The 25,866-nt window shown below is 43.0% G+C and overlaps 2 protein-coding genes and 1 long non-coding RNA gene across 13 annotated transcripts in view; 1 reads left to right on the top strand and 2 right to left on the bottom strand.

Moving 5' to 3' along the window:
• Positions 1-551, bottom strand: part of LOC138751320 (uncharacterized) — a 29,962-nt gene extending 29,411 nt beyond the window's left edge. For both annotated transcript variants that reach the window (XR_011349815.1, XR_011349816.1), the window contains exon 1: positions 425-551. This is a non-coding gene — a long non-coding RNA (uncharacterized lncRNA). The remainder of the gene's footprint in view (positions 1-424) is intronic.
• A 196-nt stretch (positions 552-747) lies between these two features.
• Positions 748-25,866, top strand: part of tmem42a (transmembrane protein 42a) — a 42,688-nt gene continuing 17,569 nt past the window's right edge. For 3 of the 9 annotated variants that reach the window (XR_011349813.1, XR_011349812.1, XR_011349814.1), the window contains exons 1-4: positions 748-942; positions 5,275-5,418; positions 15,446-15,587; positions 24,559-24,709. Coding sequence is in view for 6 of the 9 variants with exons in the window: in XM_069913471.1 (XP_069769572.1) it covers positions 805-942; positions 5,275-5,418; positions 19,077-19,244 (450 nt within the window). In the remaining 3 variants the exon portion in view is untranslated. Of the gene's footprint in view, positions 943-5,274; positions 5,419-15,445; positions 15,588-16,784; positions 17,251-19,076; positions 19,313-24,558; positions 24,710-25,866 lie in introns of those variants that run through there. The other 6 variants (XM_069913472.1, XM_069913473.1, XM_069913474.1 and 3 more) reach the window with 6 other exon arrangements.
• Positions 21,014-25,866, bottom strand: part of LOC138751316 (palmitoyltransferase ZDHHC3) — a 77,645-nt gene continuing 72,792 nt past the window's right edge. The window contains exon 8 of one of the 2 annotated variants that reach the window (XM_069913464.1): positions 21,014-21,764. In XM_069913464.1, coding sequence (XP_069769565.1) covers positions 21,603-21,764 — 162 coding nt within the window. In that variant the 3' untranslated portion in view covers positions 21,014-21,602. The remainder of the gene's footprint in view (positions 21,765-25,866) is intronic. The other variant, XM_069913467.1, reaches the window with a different exon arrangement.

Below are 25,866 nucleotides of genomic sequence, written 5' to 3'. Positions count from 1 at the left end.
TAATATTATTTTATCAATGTACGTATCCATATGCAAATTTGAAATAATTTGAATTTAAATTTGAACAGGGTGTCCTATATATCTATTTGGCAAATCTGGTAACCCGACTCTTGGAAAGCCTTAAATCTCATGGTATGATCTCGTAATTCCAGGCAATTTGTTTCTGTGCAAAGTAACGATCCAGGATAAAGCAACTTGTTTAATTGGAACTCTACCAACCACACTATATATTCATCATCACTGGTACACAGTAACTGCAGCATCTGCAAACTATTCTCTACTTATTGTCCCACCATTTACAACAACAGTATTCAACTAAGCAGCTCGTGCCCACTTTAGGGACAGACAGGGTTGTCCAATAATAAGCAGAACCTGAAAATGGAATGAAATCTGCACCATGGTGGGTGTGGGGTTTGATCCTGACCTTAGTTTCTGGCTGGCTGGAGTTTGCATGTTCCTGTGACCGCAAAGTTTCTCCTGGAGGTTGGTTGCCTCCCTCAATCCGCTGCTGCCCATTATGAGTGGGGGGGGGGGGGGGTACATGATATTGGGGAGACGGGAAATGATCTGGATAGGATCAACCTCCATCTGTAGACTCCCGACCCGCGCTTCCCCCCTGCCCCCGATCCCCTAACTCTCCACAACCAAACCCGCTCCCGCTCCCGCTGCCCGTCCCGGCATCCTCCTAACTCCCATCCCACACCCCACCTTCGCTCCCACATGGAATCCAATCTGCCCAGAGTGACGCCACGCTCCCTGGGGTCAGGAAGTGACGTCGTTCTAACACTTTCCCAGCTCCGACGGATGGCGCGGAAGATTGGCCACGGAGCGGCGATGGCGCTCGGAGCCGGGCTCTTTGGAGCCCTGGCCGCAACGGCGGCAAAGTTATCTCTGGGTGGAGAGAGAATGAAAAGACGGGAGATCGGGGTGGAGGCTGAAGGGGTGAGCGAGCGGCCTGGGCTTTTGTGGAGAAAGCCTCGGGTTGACCGGCTCGTGGGCGGGACTTGGTTGGAGGGTGGGGCTCGTGGGCGGGACTTGGTTGGAGGGTGGGGCTCGTGGGCGGGACTTGGTTGGAGGGTGGGGCTCGTGGGCGGGACTTGGTTGGAGGGTGGGGCTCGTGGGCGGGACTTGGTTGGAGGGTGGGGCTCGTGGGCGGGACTTGGTTGGAGGGTGGGGCTCGTGGGCGGGACTTGGTTTGAGGATGGGGCTCATGGGTGGGACTTGGTTGGAGGGTGGGGATCGTGGCCGGGACTTCGTTGGAGGGTGGGGCTCGTGGGCGGGACTTCGTTGGAGGGTGGGGCTCGTGGGCAGGACGGTTGGAGGGTGGGGCTCGTGGGCAGGACCGTTGGAGGGTACACCTCGTGGGCAGGACGGTTGGGTACACCTTGTGGGCGGGACTTGGCTGGAGAGCGGGGCTCATGGGTGGGGTACTGCGAGATATGGTTCATGGCTTGCTGTTGGAGAATGGGAGGGGAAGTGAGTGGTCCTTGATGGAATCATCAGAAGGGGTTAATATAGTGAGAGGGGCCAGTGATATAAATTGAGAACATGGGGAGAGATTAATGTGGAGAGGGAAAGGAATAGTTAATGAGGGAATGCTTAATGAAAGCTTGGGTTTGTGGGGAGTTAGTGAAATGGTAGAATTCTTCGTCCGCGAAGCCAAGCCAAAGAAAAGAGAAAGAAGATGCTATGTGTAGTGAGACTGAAGAAGGACAGGCAGTGGATGGAGCAGTGAGTTGGATGGAGTATTAGGTCTAGCCCTCATCCACATCTCAATTTCCCACTCATCTGCCCTGGCCTCCTTTGCCTCTAGACACAACAAACATAGAATCCCCCTCATCCTCACCTACCACCCTGCCAACCTCCGCATCCAATACATTATCTGCCAGAATTTCTGGCACTTAGTACAGGATCCCATTACCAGACACATTTTTCCTTCTCCCCTCTCGGCCTTCCACAGAGACTACTCCCTCCACGATTCCCTTGTGCACTCATCCCTCCCCACCCATTGCACCCCAGGCACCTTCCCCTCCTCCCTCATTATGGTCCAGGACCCCAAAACAGGCCTTTCAAATGAAGCAACACTTCACATACATCCAGGGGACTTATTTACTGCATCCGGTGATCCCTTTATGGCATTCTCTACATCGGAGAGACCAGTTGCAGACTGGGAGATTGCTTCGCTCAGCACCTCTGCTCCCTTCGCAACCATAGCAACTTCTCAGTGACCAACCATTTCAATTCCGAGTCGCACTCCTGCGCACACATGTCTGTCCATGGCCTTGTGTACTATTTCACACAAACCACCTGCAAATTGAAGGAACAACACCTATTTTCTGTCTGGGACTCGAGCCAGATGGCATTCACATTGACTTTACTGCTGTCCACTAAACCTCCTTGCCTGTCTCTCCCCTCCCCTCCCCCTTTCCTGTCTTAGCAGTTCCTCCATCACCAGCCATTCTTCCTCATTGCTGTTGTCCCCTCCATCCTTTCTCCACCTTTCATCTCCTGCCTTTGCCACCCTTATCCCTCCCCCACCCCCACTCTTTTGTTCAGACGCTGCTGGCATTTTCTCATACTTTGAAGAGCTCAAGGCCGAAACGGCAGTTATGTAATGCAAAGAGTATTTGGAATATGTACATAAAGGACACTGTTTGGTCTGCTGAACTCCTCCAGCATTTAGTGTTATTACTTCAACCACAGTCTACAGATTTTTCTGATTTATTTAGGAATAGAGCTCATGAACTCAGATTGTGGGTCAATACATGAAGTTATAACATGGTGGCCCAGATAGAGACGTGGCTCTCTTGGGGGCAGGAATGACTGTTGAAAGTGACGGGTTTCAAAAAAAGGACTGGGAAGGATATAAAAGGTGGGGGAATGGCATTACTGAACAGTGATACTATCACAGCTGCAGAAAGGGGGAAGTAGTGAATGGATTGTCTGTGTGGGTAGAAGTCAGGAATAGGAAGGGGGGTAAACTTATAAACTGCTCCATTAGTAACAGAGACATCAAGGAGCAGATGGGAAGGCAGATTCAAGAAAGGCTCATGAATAATAAGGTGGTTGTGATGGGTCACTTTTAACCTTTCTAATATTGATTGGCACCATCTTAGATTCAAGGGTTTAGATATATTGTAATTTGTTTGATCAGAGGAGTCAATCACTGCAGAATGTGGAGAAGGGAAAATGTATGAGGTCACAGGATCACATTGTAGGTGATGGAGATTGCAGAGGATAATATGTTGAATGCGGAGGCTGGTAAGTGAGGACAAGAGGAATCCTGTACTTGTGTCGTGGGCAGAGGGGGCCAGGGCAGATATGCAAGAAATGGAGAAGATGCGAGTAATGGTTAAGTTGAGGGGAAGCCATGTTTTTTAAGAAGGAGGACAACTCAAATTAACTGGACTGAAATACCTCATCCCAGGAGCAGATGCAATGAATACAGGAATTGAGAGAAAGGAATATAATACTGAGGTGGTGTTAGTGATAATGCATGCATGGAGTTGGAGGAGTTAATGGAGGTACTTAATGAATACTTGGCTTCAGTATTCACCAGGGAAAAGGACCCTGACAATTGTGATGATGAATTAAAGCAGACTGAAACACTTGAGTAAATTGACATCAGGAGAGAGGATGCGCTGGAGCTTTTGAAAAGCATGAAATTAGATAAGTCGCCAAGATCAGATGATATTCATCTGTATTTCTGTGGGAAGTGAGGGAGGAGATTGGTGAGTCCCTGGCGATGATCTTTATAGTCACTAGGGACAGGAAGATTGGAGGGTTGCCAATTTTCTTTCCTGTTCAAGAAAAGGAGTAGAGATAACACGGGAAATTAGTGAGGCTTACTTTAGTGGTGGGTGAGCTGTTGGAATCATAGCTTCATCAGGAGGAAGTCCTGTCTCATGAGCCTGATTAAATTCTTTCAGGATGTAATAAAGCACATTGTTGAAGGTAGAGCAGTTGATATAATATATATCAATTTCAGTAAGGCATTTGTTAAAATTCCCCACGCAAGGCTCACTCAGAAAGTAAGGCGGCATGGAATCCAAGGAGATTTTGCTTTGTGGATACAGAATCAGCTTGTTCAGAGAAGCCACGGGATGATTGTAGGTGATTAATATTCAGCGTGGAGGTCAGTGACCAGTGGTGTTCTTCTGGGATCCCTCCTCTTTCTGATTTGTATAAATGTTCTGGATGAGGAATTGGAAGCAGGGTTAGTAAATTAGTGGATGACATGAAGGTTGTTGGTGAGTGGATTGTCTGGAGGGTTGCCCAGGTTACAGAGGGACACTGAGGGGTGCAAAGCTGGGCTGAGAAGTTGGAGATAGAGTTTAACCCAGAAAAGTGTGAAGTGGTTAATTTTGATAGGTCAAATTTGAAGCAAGAATACAATGTTAATATGAGGACTCTGAGCAGTGTGGAAGGACAAAGAGATCTTGTCTATTGGACACTCAAAGCTGCTGCATAGGTTGATAGCATTAAGAAGGTATATGATGTATTGGCCATCATTAACTGGGATTGAGTTCAAGAGCCATGAAGTAATGTTGCAGCTATATAAGACCATCGTTAGACTCCATTTGTAATATTGTGTTCAGTTCTGGTCACCTCACTGCAGGAAGGATGTGAATTCTATAGACTGGGTGCAGAGGGGATTTACAAGGACACTGCCTGGATTGGAGAGCATGTCTTATGAGGATAGGTTGAGCAAACTTGGTCTTTTCTCCTTGTACTGATGGATAATGATAGAGGTGTACAAGATGATGAAAGGCATTGATTGTGCGGATGGCCAGAGGCTTTTTCCTAGGGCTGAAATAGCTAACACGAGGGAGCGTAGTTTTAAGGGGCTTGGGAGTAAGTACAGGGGCATCTAAGAGGTAAGAGAATGAGTGCATGGAATGTGCTACCAGGAACGGTGGTGGAGGCATGTACAATGAGATCTTTTAAGAGACTATTAGATAGGTACATGGAACTGAGAAAAATTGAGGGTTATGCAGTAGGGAAATTTTTGGCAGTTTGTATAGGTTATGAGGTCAGCACAACTCTAGGCCAAAGGTTCAATATTGCACGTTCTTGCTTCTGTAGTCTCTCTATATCCTTTCTGTAATGAGATGATGAGAACTGATGTAACTCCATGTGGTATAACCAGAGTTTTAAAGCGCTGCAACATTACCTCATGGCTCTTGAACCCAATCCCTGACCACCTCACTGAGTGTTTGTACTTGTCAGTGTATTACATGATCAACCCTCATTTGAGATTTCACTGTGTTCCAGCTTCATCTACTACTTCGGGTAGGCTGTGGAGGGCTGGTGTTCCTCTGTAATGCTTTGATGTGGACATTTTTTGCAAAATCCCTGCGATATTCTTCTTCGGCACAAGCTTCCCTGACTACCAATGCTTCTAACTTTCTCTTATCAGTAAGTATGGATGTAATTTCATTACAGCCTCTTAATTTTGCGCAATTCAAAAAAAAGCTGCAATAGCTAGAAATCTGAAACAAAAACAGGAATGCTGGAAAGACTCAGCAGGTCAGACAGCATCTGTGGAGAGTGAAACAAATGTTTAAATTCTCAGGCCTGCTATTGACCAGGAAGGAGGATGAGACGTTAAGTTTTCGGTTGGAGAAAGGTTAGAGGATAGAGAATATAGCTGTGTGGAGCAGTAACCAGTTGATTGAAGCTTTTGGCATGGGGAATGTGTTGCTAACAAAGTTCTGGAACCTATCTGGCAGGATTGACAACACGAGTTGAATAAAAAAAACTGAGGCAACACAATATAAAAACAGAAAATGGAAAGAAATCAGTGGGGCAGTATCAGGCGAAGGAGAACCAGTCAGAAATCCAGGGGACTGATTATTGGACTGGAGAGAAAGAGAAGCACTGGTCTCAGTTGCAGGGTGGAAGAACGCTCAGGTGAACACATGGGGCTGGTAGAGTTAAACCACTCTGGCTCTGTAGTTTGTTGCTGATGTCCTGGGACATGCCCAGCAGGAGAGACCATCCACAGAGAGATAACAAGAATCAGAATGCAGCAGCTGAGAAATTAACACTTTCAGTACCACATCATGTCAACTGTTCAGAGACGTTCCCTTTCTTCTGTTCATTCCTTCCCACCTTTCCTCCTGCTGAACTCCCAATATGCTTCCTTCTCTGTACCACCTCTTTTTTTTTAAACTTTATTTATTCATTCAAAAAACAAATAATATATGACATATCTTCTTCTTTGGCTTGGCTTCGCGGACGAAGATTTATGGAGGGGGTAAAAAGTCCACGTCAGCTGCAGGCTCGTTTGTGGCTGACAAGTCCGATGCGGGACAGGCAGACACGATTGCAGCGGTTGCAGGGGAAAATTGGTGGGTTGGGGTTGGGTGTTGGGTTTTTCCTCCTTTGCCTTTTGTCAGTGAGGTAGGCTCTGCGGTCTTCTTCAAAGGAGGTTGCTGCCCGCCAAACATATACATACAGCAATTAAACATGAACATGAACATTTTTTATATATATATAAAAAGAAAAAAGAAACCCCCCTTCAGCCGAGCCATAAAAAAAAAGAATATTTAAAAAAAAGTTAAATATACATATTAAGATCTAATCATTGTAAATATTCCGAGTATAACAACCACTTATTAATAAAAAAATTTATAATTATGTGAAACATACATAATTTTTTCCATTATTAAACAACATTTCATCTCATTATGCCATCTATTAATATCAATCATATTTGTATCTTTCCGCGTACTAGCAATACATTTTTTCACTACAGATAAAGCTAAATATACAAAAGCAAGCTGAAACTTATCTAATCCCAAACCTTTCAGAGGTTGCAAACTAACCAATAAAAATACTGTTGGATCTAAAACTATTTTAATCTTATACAGATATTCTAAAAGCAAATGAATTTTCTTCCAAAAAGATTGTATATGTATACATGACCAAACAGTATGAAAAAAAGTTCCAACCGTATCACCACATCTAAAACACAAATCTGATTCATTAAAATCATTTTTTTTTAAATTTTCAGGTGTAAAATATAATTGATGTAAAAAATTGTAATTAATCATTGCATAATGTGCATTTATCAATCTAGTTACACTAACATAACCAATCCTCTTCAGAAAAAGTAAAGCTAATATCCTCTTCCCATTTAATTTTAGATCTATCCCAACCGTTTTTATCCATACCATCCTGTAATATTTGATACATAAAAGAAATATAACCCTTCTCTGGTACCTTCATAAGAGAAGTCTCAAATTTAGTCATTTTAGGTAAAATCATATCTCTACCAAACATACATTTTACCAAAGATTGAATTTGATAATAAAGAAATAAAGAATTCTTATCAATACCAAAATCTTCCCTCATCTGATTAAAAGATAAAAATTTACCTCTTTAAAACAATCTCCCAAATTTTTCACACCTTTAAATCTCCAATGCAATAAACTTTGCTTATATATTGAAAAAAAATGTTGATTATTATACAACGGAGTCAAAGCCAGTAATTTACTCCTAGAACCTATCATTTTATTTTTCTTTATCCATAACTTCATTAAAAGTTTTAGTATAGGCACATTATATTGTTGTAACAAATTTATATTTCACCTAAACAAAAATTGATGTATTTCAAATTCAGAAATACTTGCCACCTCAATTTTAGCCCAACTAGGAGGCCGTACCAAATCCATCAATGAACTAATATATTTAAGTTGGGCTGCCTCATAATAATTTTGAAAATGTGGTAAACGTAGTCCCCCTAACTCATATTTCCAAGTTAATTTCTTCAAAGCTACTCTCGAAAATTTACCCCTCCATAAAAACTCCCTAACCATTTTATTTAAATCTCGAAAAACATTTATCAAGTAAATACGGAATAGATTGAAACAAATATTGTATACGCGGAAAGATATTCATCTTAATTGTATTTATCCTTCCCATTAAATTAATAGGTAAATTTTTCCATTTAATCAAATCAGTTTTAATTTTTTTCATTAATGGAGCATAATTTAATTTATATAAAGATTGATAATTAACATTCAAAATTATACCCAGATATTTAATTCGATCAGTCCACTTCAAATTAATAATATTCTTATAAACTGAAAAATCTTCACTTACCGGTAATATTTCACTTTTTTCCCAATTAACTTTATATCCAGAAAGACATCCATATTGTATTAAACACTCCTTCAAGTGTAAAAGTGACTGAGCTGGGTTTGTTAAATACACCAATACATCATCAGCAAATAAATTAATTTTATACTCCTCATCTAAAACTTTCATACCTTGTATCTGTGTATTTTGTCTTATCAACTGTGCTAAAGGTTCAATCTAACTAACACAAACAAAGCTGGTGATAAAGGACAACCTTGACGAGTTGATCGAGTTAACTTAAAAGATTCTGAAATCAAACCATTCGTCAATACTCTAGCTACCGGTTTACTATATAGAGCCCTAATCCAACCAATAAAAGAAGGACCAAACTTAAATTTCTCCAAAACTTTAAACAAAAAATTCCATTCAACTCTATCAAATGCTTTTTCTGCATCTAAGGCTATCACCATCGGATGATCTAAAGATTGTCTAAATATTAATCAAACTAATCACACGCAAAATGTTATCTGAAGCATATCTATTCTTTATAAAACCTGTTTGATCAATATGAATCAACCTAGGTAAAAATTTAGCCAATCTATTCGCTAATATTTTAACTATTATTTTATAATCTACATTTAACAATGAAAGTGGTCTATATGAAGTAACTTTCAAAGGATCTCTATCTTTTTTAAGAATTACTGTAATTAAAGCACTAGAACAAGACTCAGGTAAATCATAATGTTCTCCAACTTGACGTAATACATCTCCAAACACTGTAGATAAATCATCATTAAAAAAATTTATAAAATTCAACCGAAAATCCATAATCACCAAGTGATTTACCGTTCGGCATTTCCAGCATAGCCATTTTAATTTCCGAGTCAGTAAATGGTTCTTCTAACTCCTGTATATCTCCATCCTCTAATATCGGTAAATTCAACTGTGATTTAAAAAATCAATCGATCCAGTTTCCTGTTTTCCTTCAGATGTATATAACTTTTTATAAAATGAATAAAATTCATCATTAATCTCACAAGGTTTATGTAATAAGAGAATTCCGTCTAACAGCATTAATAGTCCTCGATATCTGTTCTTTCTTTAATTGCCACGCCAATACCTTATGTGCTTTCTCTCCCTATTCGTAATACCGTTGTTTAGTCCTATTAATCACACATTCATATTGATAAGATTGCAAAGTATTATATTTCAATTTCAGCCTAGATAATTCTATTTTCTGATCTTCTGTAGCATCTTTCTGAAATTCCTTTTCTCACTGATCGATCTGTTTCTCTAATTCAGGGGTGTCAAACTCAAATTCACGGAGGGCCAAAATTAAAAATTTGGACTAAGTCGAGGGCCGAACTAAATATTTATTGAAAATTTTCAACAACATCTGCATGTTTTCTCTTCTTTCAACATATGTAATGTTAAACTTTAGGATATAACTTTAGGAGGATAATGTTACAGGTCAGGAGTAGGTAGCTCATGTTCACCCTTTGCTTGACCTGAGGGAAACATATTTGGTCCCTGTGGAGATGTAGTCAGCATTCACAGGCTGTGTCCATTTTGGCCTGCATCAGGACTCAGCATTTCCTGCTCACTCCTCAGGCTCTTGCCTCTATTCACCCTCGACCCACCATCCCTCTACCTGACCAGTCCTTTACCCAACCTCTACTCACCCCTCACTCCACTCGCTCTGCCTCTACCCACCCCATCCTATACACGCCCCTCTACTGCCTCTCCCCTCAACCTGTTCCTCCCTCTACCCGTCTCTCACCCTCTAATCACCCCTCCCCTACTCGCCCTGCCCCTCCCCTTTTACCTCTTCCCTATCCACCCCTCCTTCTACTCATCCCTCCCTCTAACTGCCCCTCGCACCACCATAACTTCCCCTACCCATTACTCCTCACCTACACCCTCTGCCCACCCCTGCTTACCCACCTACTCAGGCCCAGCGCGCTGCCGATCAGCCTTTGCGGACAGCTACCATCTCTCTCTTCACGTGCAGGGCCGAACCAGCCGTCCCTGGGGTCCGCGCGGGTGCAAGCGCTGAAGGGCGTGGTGACCGGGAGAAGTGCGCTCGCGCCGTGGAAGGGCCATCCGGTGCCAGTCGTGCGGGGCTCGCGCTGCCCGGGGGGCGTGCGCAGCCTGCCATGTTCGTCGCGCCGACAGGCAATCACAAGCGCTCACCCATCCGCCGCACCGCTCGACAGGTGGGAGAAGTGACTGGTTGTGCGGGGAGCCTTCCAACTGGCTTGCCGGCTGATAACAGCGACACACTTCTCGTGTTACAATTTCTCGTGTTACAATGGGGAAGGATGTGCAATGAAGGGGGAGGATGGTGGGGGTGACATTACCAAAAAACAGCATCGGCTCTCGCTGCAGGGCGGGCCACCTCTAATACATTTTTGAAATTATCTTGCGGGCCAAATATAATTATATCGTGGGCCAAATTTGGGCGGTGGGCCAGAGTTTGACATGTGTGCTCTAATTCAAGACTCTGATTTAATCGATTCTTTTTTATTTTAGAACTATAACTAATTATTTGTCCTCTCAAATAGGCTTTCATAGCATCCCATAATACAAACTTTAAACAGAATTAGAATTTTCTTTCAAAAAAATTAATTTATTTTTTCAAAAAATCAATAAATTCCATATTTTTTAACAACATTGCATTAAATCTCCAACGATAAGCTATTTGAATTTTCTCAGGTTTCATATGTATAATATAACAAAGAATGATCTAAAATCACCCTACTTTTATATTCCACTTGTTGTATTTTCCCTTGTAAGTGTGCCGATACTAAAAAGAAGTCAATCCTTGAAAACGATTCACGTCTAGATGAATAAAAGGAAAAATCTTTCTCTGTCAGATTAAGACGTCTCCAAATATCTACTAAATTAAGATCTTTCATCAACGCTTGGACCTGGATTGCCATCTTGGATTTTTTAACTTTCTTCGAAAATTTATCTAATAAAGGTTCCAAAACACAATTAAAATCACTACCAACTAAAATATTATCATTAGCTTGACCCAAACATAAAAATGCATCCGAAATAAATACTTCATCATCTGCATTTGGAGCATAAATATTAAGTAAAGTCCAAAATTCACTAAAAATCTTACAATTCAATTTAAGAATACATCCTGCTTTTTCCTCCATTGATTGTAATTCAAAAGTTAAATTTTTATGTATCAAAATTGCTACACCTTTAGCTCTAGAATTAAATGAATAAGAATATACATGCCCAACCCAATCCCTTTTTAATTTCACACTTTCCTTCACATTCAAATGTGTTTCTTATAAAAAGGCATTATCAATTTTCATTTTCTTAATATATGCCAAGACTCGCTTACGTTTAATCTGACTATTTAATCCTCAAACATTAAAAGTAGCAAACCTCAACTTTGACATATCTGCTATTATTACTAAATAAACCGTGCAAACCGTGCATCTTGGCGCCTCACAGTTTGGCGGGCAGCAGCCTCCTTTGAAGAAGACCGCAGAGCCCACCTCACTGACAAAAGGCAAAGGAGGAAAAACCCAACACCCAACCCCAACCAACCAATTTTCCCTTGCAACCGCTGCAATCGTGTCTGCCTGTCCCGCATCGGACTGGTCAGCCACAAACGAGCCTGCAGCTGACGTGGACTTTTTACCCCCTCCATAAATCTTCGTCCGCGAAGCCAAGCCAAAGAACACTAAATACTAATAATATCTTTATATAAAAACTCAAATCAACGTATATAGGCCCTCCAATAAAAAAATCACAAATTAAAAACAAAAAAAAAAGAAAGAAAAAAAAAAGAAAGTCCCCCCCCCCCCAAAAAAAAACTACCTAAACAAAAATTGGGTGTGAGTCACCCACCAGTGGCTGATGACTAGTAAAGAACTTAGTGCAGATCTCCAGCCAAACAGTCAATAACATCAAAATATCATAATAACAAAAGAAAAAATAGAATTTAAAAATTCTTCTTTTCATCCAGAAGATTCCAATCTTGAAGATCCCATTTCAGAAGGCGGTAGACTTTTTCCATTCCCGTTTTTCCCATTTCTGCCATTTCTTCCGTTTCCAGAGCTACCAAATTTTTCTTTAGGAGATAATGGTGGACTACGTCTTTGTCCTCTTATATCTGGTAATGAATCAGCAAAAATAATTGCTTCACGATCAGTCTCAAAAAATTCTTGCCCTAATATTTGCGGAATCCAGTCTTTAAAAAAACGAAGAGGATCTTGTCCTTCTATACCTTCTGGCAAACCAACAATTTTCTCATTATTCCTTCTGCTTTGATTTTCCAAATAATCTATTTTTTCTTTCTAGCTCCTTCTCACGATCTTCCAATTCTATGACTGATTTTTCCACCTTCAACACTTTTCCTGTGTTAGAAGTCACTTGTTGTTTACAGTCCAAAAAAGCAGTCTGGTTTTTTTTAAATTCTTCATAAGATGCATCCATACGTGTCTTAACCATATTTAATTCTGAACTTATACCAGCATTCATTTGAACCATTTCATTCATTTGAGATGTCAACAAATCCATTCCAGGTTTTATAACAGCTTGAATAATTGCATTCAATTGCATACACTGTGAATTGGTAAAACTCAGCTCTGCTCTCTCTGACATAGTGGCAGAACAAGGTAACTGCAGCTCCTGCTGCAACTCAACAGAAGGCATTTTAAAAGTTTTACTGCGGGTCTGGACTCCCAGCGACGGCACCCCGACTTCCTCAGGGGGTCGCCGCTGGTCTCCCCACGTATCTCATTGTTTTCTCATCAATTCGCGAAGAAAAACGATATCTTCAGATTGAAATGCTACCTGATGCATTTCCAACAATGGAGTCATCTTCCTCCATTGAAATCGAAAGGCTTTCCAAATCGGTGTCCACTTCTTGGGAACACGCACCTTCTTCCGGAGAACGGGTAATTCCAGTTCCATCCTTCATTTGGTGAGCAATAGGTATTTTTTTAGCCCCCACAGGCGATCTTTGGGATTTAGACAATGAAGAGATTGAGTCTGGGGCTGTATCAAGTCGTCTCGGCCCCAAATCTTCAGCACTTCAAAAATGTAACTTCTTTTGAACTTGAGGTTTAGTCTTTTTACCATTAGTGGCCATAATAATTCCTTAATACTTTAAACTAAAATTTTAAAAGTTTAAACTTGAAAACAAAGGGTTAAAAAACGGGTATTTAAAAGTCTGGCCAGAGAGGTCGAAAATGCACGTCTAGATTCTACGCTATCTTGCCACGCCCCCTGTACCACCTCTGATGGAGGCTCTGACACCTGACATGAACTATTTCTCTGTCCATGAATGCTGCCTGACCTGGGTGTTATAGGACTCTCTGTTATTAATTTTGTGCGGTGCCTACAGCTGAGTACTATACATATGGCATTGAAGCCCATTGATACAATCAAGCTGAAGACTGAGAAAGATTTGAGGCCCTTCAGCAACATGGCAATGAAAGGGCAGTGAGCTGCAGAGAGAAAGTAAACAAGTGAAGAGGTCAACGGTCTGATCAATAGATGTTCGGTCACCATTCAGACCAAGAATCAATCAGGTCATATTCCATTCAACTAGAGAACCATAAAACAGTACAGCACAGAAATTAGCCCTTTGGCCCATCTAGTCTATGCCATACTAATATTCTGCCTAGTCCTAATGACCTGCACCCGGATCATAGCCCTCCATATCCCTCCTATCCGTGTATCTATCCACATTTTTCATAAATTTCAAAATCAAACCTACATTCACCACTTCAGCTGGCAGCTCATTCCAAATTCACACTATTCTGCGTGAAGTTCTCCTAATGTTTCCTTTAAACCAGTGGTTCTCAACCTTTTCCTTTCCACTCACATACCACTTTAAGTATTCCCTATGCCATCGGTGCTCTGTGATTAGTAAGTGATTGCTTAAGTTGGTATGTGGGTAGAAAGAAAAAGTTTGAAAACTACTGTTTTAATTGTAACTAATTGACTCGTTATGTGCGCAGTTTCATAACTCCAAAGGAAATGAGCCAATGACAATTTTTCTCAGGCAAAATATTTCAGTAACAATTGGGTCTAGAGCAGTGATTCTCAACCTTTCCTTCCCACTCACATATCACCTTAAGCAATCCTTTTACCAGCACTGATATACAGACTGATCTTGGAGTCCAAGTCCATAGCTCCCTGAAGATGGCAACACACTAGATCAGGTGTTAAAGAAGGCAGGTGGCATGCTTATCAATCAGAGAACTGAGTTTCAGAGTTGAGAAGTCACCATGCAGTTGTATGAACTTTGTAGGCCAAGTTTAGATTTGTGTGTGGAATTCTGGTCACTGCGGTTGCTGAAGAGATTCACCTGTTATATGAGTTTTATGAAGAGATGATCAAGGGAATTGAAAAGGTAAGGGCAGTGGATAGACATTGTCTACATGGACTTAGCAAGATCTTCGATAAAAGTCCCACAGGCCTGGTAGGTTCCAAGGGAACTGGCCCATTAGATACTGAATTAACTGGATGGTAGAATCAGGATGGTGGTGGTGGAGGATTGTTACTCAGATTAGAGGCTTGAGACCAGTGGACTGGGAAAGAGGGCCAAGGAATGGCAGATGGAATTTAACTCAGACAAGTACAAGATGTTGCATTTTAGGAAGTGAAACCAGGGCAAGAATTGAGGTGTATGTTAGGGTGTGTTGTAGAACAGAAATCGGGTCACTGAATGCAAAAGATGGGGTGTCATGTTGTAAAGATGTTGGGGAGACTAGACAGATTTCTGTGTGTATTTCTGCTCACCCAGCTATAGGAAGGATGTCATTAAACTGAGTAGGGTGCAGAAAAGATTCATGAGGATATTACATGGAATGAAGGGCTTAAGTTATGAGGAATGGCTGGAACTTTTCGCCCTGGAGTACAAGAGGCTGAGGGATGACCTTGTAGAGATAATAATACCAGGCCATAGAACTCAGGTGAGAGTGGAAAAATGTTAAAAGGGACTTTTTTTATGCAGGGAGGTTTGTCAATCCAGTTGCCAGAAGTGGTAGAGGTGAGTACATTTGCAAGTTTAGACTGATACATGGACAGAAAGGGTTGAGAGGCATGCAGGCCAAACACAGGCAAATGGTTGTTTTTTTTAAACACGGAATAGTTGGTGGCTGTAAAAGGCTAACAGAGGAGGTGATAGAAACAGATATGATGGGAATGCTTAAGAGGCACTTAACAGTGATATGAGCAGACAGGGAATGCAAAAGCATGGTCCATCCATAGGCAGATAATATGATCATATTCAGCATGGACGTGGAGGACTAGACCTGTCTCTGCAGTGTACAAAGCAATGAGTATAACGTGGTGATTTGTGTCTTTCTATATTTGTGATCAGGCTTTTCTTGGACACCTGCTATTTGGGGAAGTTCAGGAAGTGCTGTGGTGGATTGGGATCACATTGACCCTCTGTGGGTTGCTGCTGCTCCATACAGTGAAAGACGTGGACCAAAGCCATGGCCACAAGAAAGAGGAATGAGGTATAGTTGGGACTGAGAACAGGGGAATACAGTAGCTGTTGAAGGACTAGGTACAACAGTGATAATGTGACCATAAAACAGGCATGTCTCTCTCTGCAATTACCCACTCCCCCCCCCCCACTCCACTCCCCCAAACTCCATCCACTATCCCTGACCTTCTCTACACCTCCCCACTCTCCAAAACTCCATGTACTGTCCCTGACCCTCTCTTCAACTCTCCACTCCCCTACACTCCAAGCATTGTCCCTCCCCACATGCACTGTCCCTGTCACTCTCTGCCCCTCCTCACACTCCATGACTGTCCCTGTCCCTCTCTGCAACTCCCCACTCCCCCACACTCCATGCACTGTATCCCTGTCCACCTCTGCACCTCACTCCACACTCTCACACATTCCATGCACTGTGTACTTGTGTCCCTGACCCTCTCTTCTTTCTTGCCAAACTCTTCCCAAAGCTGAGTCCTGGAGCCACAATATTCGTGTCAACCATCGAATGCCCTTCTTTACTAATTCCCAGGTTATCAGATACATCCAGGGTTTACCGTAGTCTGTTAGTATGTTCTGATCATTCAACTAGTCTACTTGCAGCATTTCCTCTGGTTTTGTTCTTGACTCCTGCCGAACTGTCTGTAATGTGCAGTCATGAACCTTGTTCAATTCCTGATGGCTCATCCTTGACAATGGATCTCTTCTGGTGATCCCAGTGTTTGAGTTTCTCTTCCATTTGTTTCGGTTCCTTCACGACCTTGCCCTTCCATTGCTGTCCATCACTCCCAGCAGCTTTTTGCTTTTAATTTCTTGGGTAACACATTCCCCGTCTAACCCATGCTTTCTTTGACTACAGTTGGAAGCCATGCCTTGTGCTCTGAGCTTCCTTCTCAAACTCCTGCCATTCTCCCCTTTCCAATCACAATAGACTTTCCCTCAGACAACCAGGATGCTCAAAGTTCATGGAATGATTTGGTACAAATCAGGAACCTATTCACGTTGTCACATGCTCTCTGCTTTAGTTTGTTTAATTGATGACTGTATTCACAATAAATTTTACGTCTTTTGTCGGGCGCTGCAGAAGAAGCAGTTGCTTCAGACTCAGACACATGTTGCTCTGATGTTCAATAAGATACTTTCCCCATGGGTTAACTGACACTGAAGTTCTGGGGTTATGGCATGGTAACTCCTATCTCATCTTGCTCATCAGGCAGATCAGTCATTCAAAGTGCATATATTCAGCCAAGGCTGCTGTGAATTATTGCAGGAACTAAAGGTTAACTTGGTTAATGAACTTACCGTGAAAAGTACCGTGTGATATTTACCAGAGGGGGAAAGGCTTACTTTAGAGATACAGCATGGAAACAGGCCCTTCAGGCCCACGTCCAAATACGCACATGACCACCCATCCGCCTTTGGAACATGGGAGGAAACCGGAGCTCCTGGAGAAAACCCAAGCCGGCATGGGGAGAACGTACAAACTCATAACAGACATCATTGGATTCGAACCTGAGTTGCTGGTGCCGTGACAGCATTGCTAACCACTACACTAACCATCCAGGAAGGGAATGAGCCAGAGCAATGATTCACAAGTGTACTTTTTCACTGGACTACTTTCCAAATGGATTGATTATCAGAGATCATTCATGTAAATTAAAGTTCTTGTTTTAACTGTACATTCTTGCTAAGCTATGTCTTTGAATAATAAGTCTGCTCCACACATTCAATGAAATCATGTAAAAATACAAAGCTGGAGAAACTCAGCAGATCAAGCAGTGTCTTTTATATAACAAAGGTAAAAATACATATCCGAAGTTGTGAGCTCGAGCCCTTTATCAAGGTATGGAAAAATGTCGGCAGGCATCCGGACAAGAGTGGGAGGGGGGAGGGGTGGTCACAAACGCAGGAGGTCCTTCCTCCTTTCCCACTCCTTTCTCCTAGCCATCCCTCCTCCCCTTGATCGCTGCTGTCCCCTCTGTCCCTCTCCACCTATTACCTGCCTTTACAACCACCTGCTGAGTTGTTCCAGCTTTGTGTTTTTACTTCAACCATGATGTCTGCTGATTTTTGTGTTTTACTTCAATGAGATCATGGCTGATCTGGGTGTGGACTCAGCTCCACCTACTTACCTGTTCCCCATATGATTTCTCTATTCAAAAATGTATTTGTAACCTAGATACATTTATTGAGGCAGCCTCCAGAGGACTGCAGATGCTGGAATCCTAAGCAACAAAATGCCTCAAAGGGTTCCAGCTCGAAATGTCGAATAGTCTTCTCCCAATGATGCAGCTTCACCCGTTGAGTTCCTCCATTGGTATGTGTTGCAGCTCCATTGCTTCTTTGGGCAGAGAATACCACAGATTCACTACTCTCCAGCAGAGCAGTTCCTCCTCATCTCCATCCTAACTCTACTACCCGAACCTTAAGGATGTGTCCCCTAGTTGTAGTCTCATATGCTAATAGAAAAAATCTCCCTACTTCTATCTTATCTCTTTCATAATTTTATGTTTCTATAAGATCCTGCCTCATCCTTCTATACTCTAATAAGTACAATCTCAGGTGACTCAATCTCTCCTGATAGGCTAACCCCCTCAGCTCTGAAATCAACTTGGTGAACCTCCTCTGCACCATTTCCAACACCAGTGTATATACTTTCTAAGGAGACGAGAATTGCACACAGTACTCCAGGTCCAACCTCACCAGTATCCTGTACTGACCCTGGTCTTAAATTCAGCAACAGCAAAATTCCATGTTTTCTGATCACCTTTTAATGATTCATGTACCAGCAACTCCCAGATCTATCTGCACTACAGCATGCTGCAATCTTTCACCATTAAAATTATATTTCAATTTACTATTTTTCCTTCCAAATTGGATGACTCGCATTGACTAACATTCTGCTCCATCTGCCAGACCCTTGCATACTCTCTTAACCTATCAAAGTCTCTCCGCATCCCTGCACAATGTTTTTCCACTCAATTTAATGTTATCAGCAAACTCAAATATACTATACACAGTTCCCGCTTCTAAAAGATTGTTCATGTAGATCGTGAATAGTTGCAAGCCCAGCACCGACCCCGTGACATTCTGCTCACCACTGATTGTCAAGCAAGGAAACACCACTTTATGCCAAATCCCTAACCTTGATAAACAAAACAATCTTCTATTGATGCTACATCTCCTCACTGCATCCTTACCTGATGTAGAGGGAGAAGTGTTAGGGGAGGGAGTGAATCGAGAGTTAAACAAACATCTTTAACATTTTGGTATATTGACAGAATTATATTTTATTGTTTTTTTTTCAGGTAGTAATATGGAGGAAATATTTTAGAAAGCTGACTTATTATTGCTTTAATGGTAAATGATTAGAAAATGTTAGGTGCCTAACCTTTTATCCGGGATTCCAAATATCAGCAACTTCCAAAAACTTTGACAGTTTTTTCAATAGATGACATTACACATAAGTAACATTAATTTCCCACAATAAATTCTCTGTTTTCAGAGGGAGACTCCGTCATCCCCGCCCTCTCTTACCTTTGATGGAAAAGTGACTCTTGGCCCCCAGTACCCGGTGGGAGAGAATCAGGCAGCAACTGGCTCAATGCGAGAGCAATGGCCGTTTTCCTTATCCATAATCTCCCATGTGGTGGTGCCGGTAGAGGACCCATGATTCGGAGCCGAACAGGAGTGTGGGTATGACAACGGCTCTGTATACGCTTATCTTTGTGAGGTTTTTCAGTTGGTTGTTTTTCCAGACTCTTTTGTGTAGTCTTCCAAAGGCGCTATTTGCCTTGGCGAGTCTGTTGTCTATCTCATTGTCGATCCTTGCATCTGATGAAATGGTGCAGCCGAGATAGGTAAACTGGTTGACCGTTTTGAGTTTTGTGTGCCCGATGGAGATGTGGGGGAGCTGGTAGTCATGGTGGGGAGCTGGCTGATGGAGGACCTCAGTTTTCTTCAGGCTGACTTCCAGGCCAAACATTTTGGCAGTTTCCGCAAAGCAGGACGTCAAGCACCACCTACGGCTCCTAGAACGCTTCCACCAGCGTTGTCTCCGCTCCATCCTCAACATCCATTGGAGCGCTCACACCCCTAACGTCGAGGTACTCGAGATGGCAGAGGTCGACAGCATCGAGTCCACGCTGCTGAAGATCCAGCTGCGCTGGATGGGTCACGTCTCCAGAATGGAGGACCATCGCCTTCCCAAGATCGTATTATATGGCGAGCTCTCCACTGGCCACCGTGACAGAGGTGCACCAAAGAAAAGGTACAAGGACTGCCTAAAGAAATCTCTTGGTGCCTGCCACATTGACCACCGCCAGTGGGCTGATAACGCCTCAAACCGTGCATCTTGGCGCCTCACAGTTTGGCGGGCAGCAGCCTCCTTTGAAGAAGACCGCAGAGCCCACCTCACTGACAAAAGGCAAAGGAGGAAAAACCCAACACCCAACCCCAACCAACCAATTTTCCCTTGCAACCGCTGCAATCGTGTCTGCCTGTCCCGCATCGGACTGGTCAGCCACAAACGAGCCTGCAGCTGACGTGGACTTTTTTACCCCCTCCATAAATCTTCATCCGCGAAGCCAAGCCAAAGAAAAAAAAAATCTCCCATGTAGCTGGAACCACTCTGGCGCTGGCAAAGCAGTTCCAACTGCGTGGGAGATTATTGATAACGAAGACAACCATTGCTCTTGCATTGAGCCATCACCACAATCTCGTGCGGAGCTCCGTAAACTCTGGGCTTGGCAGCACTGCACCCCTGCTGCCACATCAAAAGTTAGATGGGGGGGAGGGTGGGTGATGGACAGCGGTGCACTGCTGGGATATGCCTGAGAGCTGGCCTGACAAGCTGGTGCTGAAAGCCTCCAGCGCTTGGCTCCACCACCCCAACAGCCTGCTTCTCCTGATGCTCTGCATCTCTTGCCGGCCTTGTGCCCTGCTTGGCCACCGGCTCTGAGCAGCAGACACTGACTGCCTTTTCAGCCGAGCTCCTGGGCCACCCCATCGCCTCCGACCTCCACCTGACTAATGCGCTTGTAGGGAACCTCATGTAAGATGCATGTCGAACCACGGATCAGCCCAGCCAGCACCCACCTGCCCCTCCTCGCGCTCAGCCTGGCCTAGGGTGCAAAATATTGTGGCACCAGCCCTTGGTGGGGTGGGGGGGGTTACAGACAGCAGGGGAGGTGACAGGTGGAGGGGGTGTGGGGTGACAGACAGCTGGGTGGGGGATGGAATGCGGGGGCTTTGCTTAAAGGGACCAAAATCAAAATGTTTTCAAAATCCAGAAGATTCTGAACAATGGCAGGTGTCCATTCCCAACGATCCCAGATAAAAGGTTAGGCACCTGTATCAGCAAGAAATTATCTTCATCCCAGTTGAAGGATAATCCTTAAATAGTAGCATAAACAATGATCAATGAGAAAATCTTTGTGAAAATTAAAGAAAGGTTTGTTTAATGTATACAAGATGTAGATTTGTTACATATATCCTAGAGGAGAGCTGTCTGTATCCTGGGTCTGTAAACCCTCCAAGGGTACAAATCCAGCATCCCAGGATCAGAAGAGGTGCTCCCTGGAGGTCACGTGAAGAGCATCTTGTGTATAGGTGACTTGGATGGTGAAAAGCTGGTATCTTGACTGGCAGTGGTGAAGAATCCCAGCTGGTGACTCCATTGGTAGTGGTGATCACTGGGTATATGCAAGCAGAGGAAACCTTGATTTTAAAAAAAAGCAACTCTTTGTTTCAACTCATACCAGGTTTCGTCATGACACCCCATCACACATATGTATGTTGTTTAGTGAAGTGATTAATACTAAAGCTGAATAATACTGAATGAAGCTTAAACAATCAGAATGCATGTCACAATAATTCCGTTTGCAAGATATCCTGCCTTGTCCTTTGGGTGATTTCATTTCTTTGGAGAGTCATTTGTGAAGTTGACCCTTGTGAAGTGCTGAAGCGTTTCTTGGTACAGCAGCCCCACAACTACCCAGTCAATCCTCCAAGGCTGATTTGCTCCTTGGGTTCAGTGGGAGTTGTATTGACCGCCTGCTCTCCTCCTGCACTGTAGACCAGAGAAGGGATTAAGCCATCCTGGGGAAAAGTTTCCATCGAACGCTGCCTTCATTCCTTCCCAGCCCAATGTCTTCTCCCAGGTCGGTGCTTCATTTTTGAGACGTTCAATGCCCTGGGAACAGTTACGATGACACGGTGAAGGTGACAGAAATAGTACAAATGATCTTCAATGTAATTCAGCCCTAAATCCCATAACTCCCACCCATCAACTGTCACCAGGCCTTTGAGAAAGTGCCACACATGAGGCTGCTTAACAAAATGAGCCATGGGTAGACCATTGGCTGGCAGGAAACTGAGTGTGGGAATAATAGGATCTTATTCTGGTTGGGTTAACGGTTAGCAGTGGTGTTCTGCAGGGGTGGATGTTGGGGCCACTTCTTTTTATGTTGAATGTTAATAATTTGGATTGTGGAATAAATGGCTTTGTGGCTAAGTTTACAGATGATACAAAGATAAGTGGAGGGGCAGGTAATGACAAGGAAATGCAGAGAGACTTAGATTAGGAGATGGGCAAATAAGTGGCAAATTAAATACCATGTTGGAAAATGTATGGTCATGCATTTTTGTAGTAGGAATAAAAAGATGAGAAAATTCAAAATTCAGAGGTGCAAAGGGGCTTGGGGGTCCTCGTGTAGGATACCCTAAAGGTTAACCTCCATGTTGAGTCAGGGTTGAAGAAGGCAAATACAATGTTGGCATTCATATCTAGAAAAATAGGATATAAGAGCAGGGATGAGATGTTGAGGCATTGGTGAAACCTCATTTGGAGTATCGGGTACAATTATTAAAGAATGGATGTTCTAGCATTGGAGAGAATTCAGAGAAGATTCACAAGAATTATTCCTGGAATGAAAGGATTATAATATGAAAAATGTTTGACAGCTCTTGTACTGTACTCCTTTGAGTTCTGAAAAATGAAGTTGTGGGGGGGGGGGGGGGGGTCCTCATAGAATCATTTTGAATGTTAAAAGGGCTGATAGAGTAGATGTGCCAAAGTTATTTCCCACAGTAGGGGAGTCTAGGTCAAGTGAGCACAACTTCAGGATAAAAAGGCGCCCATTTAAAACAGAAATGTGGAGGAATTTCTTTAGCCAGAGAGTGGTGAACCTCTGGAATTTGCTACCATAGGTGGCTGTGGAGGTAAAGTTATTTGGTGTATTTAAGGCAGATTGATAGGTATCTGAATATTCATCAAATAGGTATCAAAGGTTATGGGGAAAATGGATTAGCTATACTTGATGGGCAGAATGGCTACTTCAGCTCCTATATCTTATGGTCTTACAGTCTAAGCCTTCTCATGGGCATTTCGAGATGAGCTGTAAACGCTGCCTTCCTGCAAAATTCCAGTAGAAAACGAATTAAAGAAAGTGTTGCCGGGCAACTAATGATCAAAAACATTTTGCAGAGATTTTTTAAGTGCAACTTGGGACAGGAGCTTCCTTCAGTAGGAGTAGTTGTTAGAATTTTAAATATGCATGAAATAAAGTTGTATTTCCAGGTTCCCAAGATTCCAAGGCTGAAACTGGGAATCTGCTGAGAATCACTTTACATCAGGTGCAGGGCAGTAAGGGCAGGTCTCTCTCCTTGTGGTCACTGGTGAAGCAGGTTTACACCCAATGGTGAGAACACTACATCAGGAGCAGGGCAGTAAAGGCAGGTCTCTCTCCGTGTGGTCAGTGGTGAACCAGGTTTACACCCAATGGTGAGAACACTACATTGGGAGCTGGTGGTAAGGGCAGGTCTCTCTCTCAGGAGTTGGTGGTGAACCTGGAGCTTTTACAACATTTCATGCAGTTCCATTAGAGAGCTGGTGTCAATATTTTGGATTTCATTAATTAACTGAAGTTAAATTGCCAGGTGCTGTGGTGAATACAGCGTCTCTCACGCAGCAAGCCCACACCACTGACTATGCGAAAATGTCACCAGCATGGAGTTTATCCTATATGTAGTTGGTTTTAATGTCAGCCTCAACCATATACATCCTTTCCTCCAGTGTATGACCCAGTCCATGCACTTCAACATCAGATCAGTCACATCTTCCTCCAAGCACACAGCTCTATGGAGTGCACCCAGGAATTAAATGAGAAGGCATCTTTGGTGAACTCATGAGTATACTTCCACTTACATTTTACAATTCAACACATCCATTCATCTTCACCAGAACCAATAAAAGATGCAATTAATCAAGGGTTTTACTTCTGACGTGTTTCTTAAAATGGGAATGTAGCACGCAAATATCCAGGTTATCTCTCAGAACATTTACTGAACAACCTCAAGAAAGGCAGGCAGGGGTTAACCCATGATGTTTGAGCTGCAGACCCTGGAACCCTTTCCATCTGTTCGGGTTTAGATCCAAAGTTCAGAAGTAACACAGAGAAACCAAGATCCAGCCCCAGAACAGGACACTTCAATAAAAGAAAGTCATGCAGAAGGTGTACCTGGATCATTCAAGATCAAGTGCCAGTTAAAATTTCTAGATAGAGTTGTGTTATTCCCATGACAGGCTGCAGTGTTAAAAGAGGGAGAAAAATCTAGGTTAGTGGAAGAGGTAAAAGCATGAAAAGTGTAAACAAGTGACTGGTTTCACATACTCAGACTGAGCCAGGAAAGTCAGGGTTAACTCACAAGTCAGTGCCATAAACTCAACCCCTCAGGATTTGGTGCTGCCAGAGCACTGGGTTTTCCAGATGATCCAAACGCACATTTAGGTTTTTAAAAAACGTTCATGCAATAGTATAAATTTCCCAAGGTGAGCTTGAAGGGAGCTGGGAATATATAAGCACTTTGTATCCTGGCTCTGGCAGCCAGACACAAGCCATCCATATTCCTATTCCTGATGCTCTCGTAGCCAACCACAAACTTGGTTCAGTCTGGACCCTGATCCTGGCCCCTGTTCCTGATTCTAGCATTCTGGACCCCTATCCTGGCTCCAAGGATACATACCAGGACCCTGATCCTAACATTCCGGACTCCCAGCTATGTGGATGCTATCGAGAGGCTGCATAGGAGATTTACAAGGATATTGCCTGGATTGGAGATCATGCCTTACGAAGATAGGTGAGTGAACTAGGTCCTTTCTTCTTGGAGCAATGGAGGATGGAGATGACCTAATAGAGGTACAAAATGATGAATGGCATTGATCATGTGTGTAGACAGAAGCTTTTACCCAGGACTTAAATGGTTAAAATTAGGGGGCATAGCTTTATGGTGCCCGAGGATGTAAGTGGGAAGTTTTTCTACAGAGAGTGGTGGGAGCATGGATTGCACTGCCAGCAATTGTGATGGAGGCAGGTACAAAAGTACCTTTTGAGAGAGTATTCAATAGGTCGTGGATTTTGAGAAAAATGGATGGTTATGCAGTTGGGGAATTTTTGGAATAGATTATTAGTTCGGCACAACACTGAGCCAAAAGGCCTGTACTGTAGATTTCTATGTTCTATGTGCCTGATAATGGGATCCCATTGTAGGTGGCAGTAAATGCAGAGGATCGCCTAGTGGCCACACTCCCTTCCTACACCAATAAAGTATGTCTATCCATGGCCAAACTGAGACTACTTGCAAATTGGAGGAACAATACCTTGTATTCTGTCTGAACACCCTCCAACCAGGCTGTATTTATATCGACCTCCAATTTCTATTAACCACATCCCCCCATCCCAGTCTCTCTGTTTCTCTATCCTCCTCCTTCCTGCCTCCTTCCCTCTCCTCTCAACCCCACCTTTTTATTCAGGCACCTGGCTGTTTTATTCCTAATGAAGGGCCTAGGCCCAAAACCTTGGTTACCCTTCTAATGGATGCTGCGGAACCTGCTGAGTTTCTCCAGCACATTTGAGTAGTGCACAGATTCTAATTGGTTCATTAGAAGAGAATGGTCTGGTTGATCAAACTCTTCCATCAGTTATCCCACTTATTTTGCATCTTTATTGTAATCCAAATAATTTGTCACATTATAATAAAATCCTCTTCCCTACTGGAACACAAGCAACTCTGGAGCTTTCCCAGTGACAGGTCTGATTCAGCAGACAACCTAATGCAACAGCTAAGCAGGAAAATCTGAAGATACTGAAATTGTAGTACAATACACAAACATGCTGGAGAAACTCAGCAGGTCACACAGTGTCTATTGGAAGTAAAGGGTAACCATTGTGGAAGAGCCCTATTTTTGAAGGAATCTCTGAATGATGCTGTAAATGTTCTGCACTAACTGCTATGCC

Source organism: Narcine bancroftii, chromosome 1, assembly GCF_036971445.1.
Source record: "Narcine bancroftii isolate sNarBan1 chromosome 1, sNarBan1.hap1, whole genome shotgun sequence".
NCBI classification, from domain to species: Eukaryota; Metazoa; Chordata; class Chondrichthyes; order Torpediniformes; family Narcinidae; genus Narcine; species Narcine bancroftii.
This window is presented reverse-complemented; position numbering and strand designations above follow the sequence as displayed.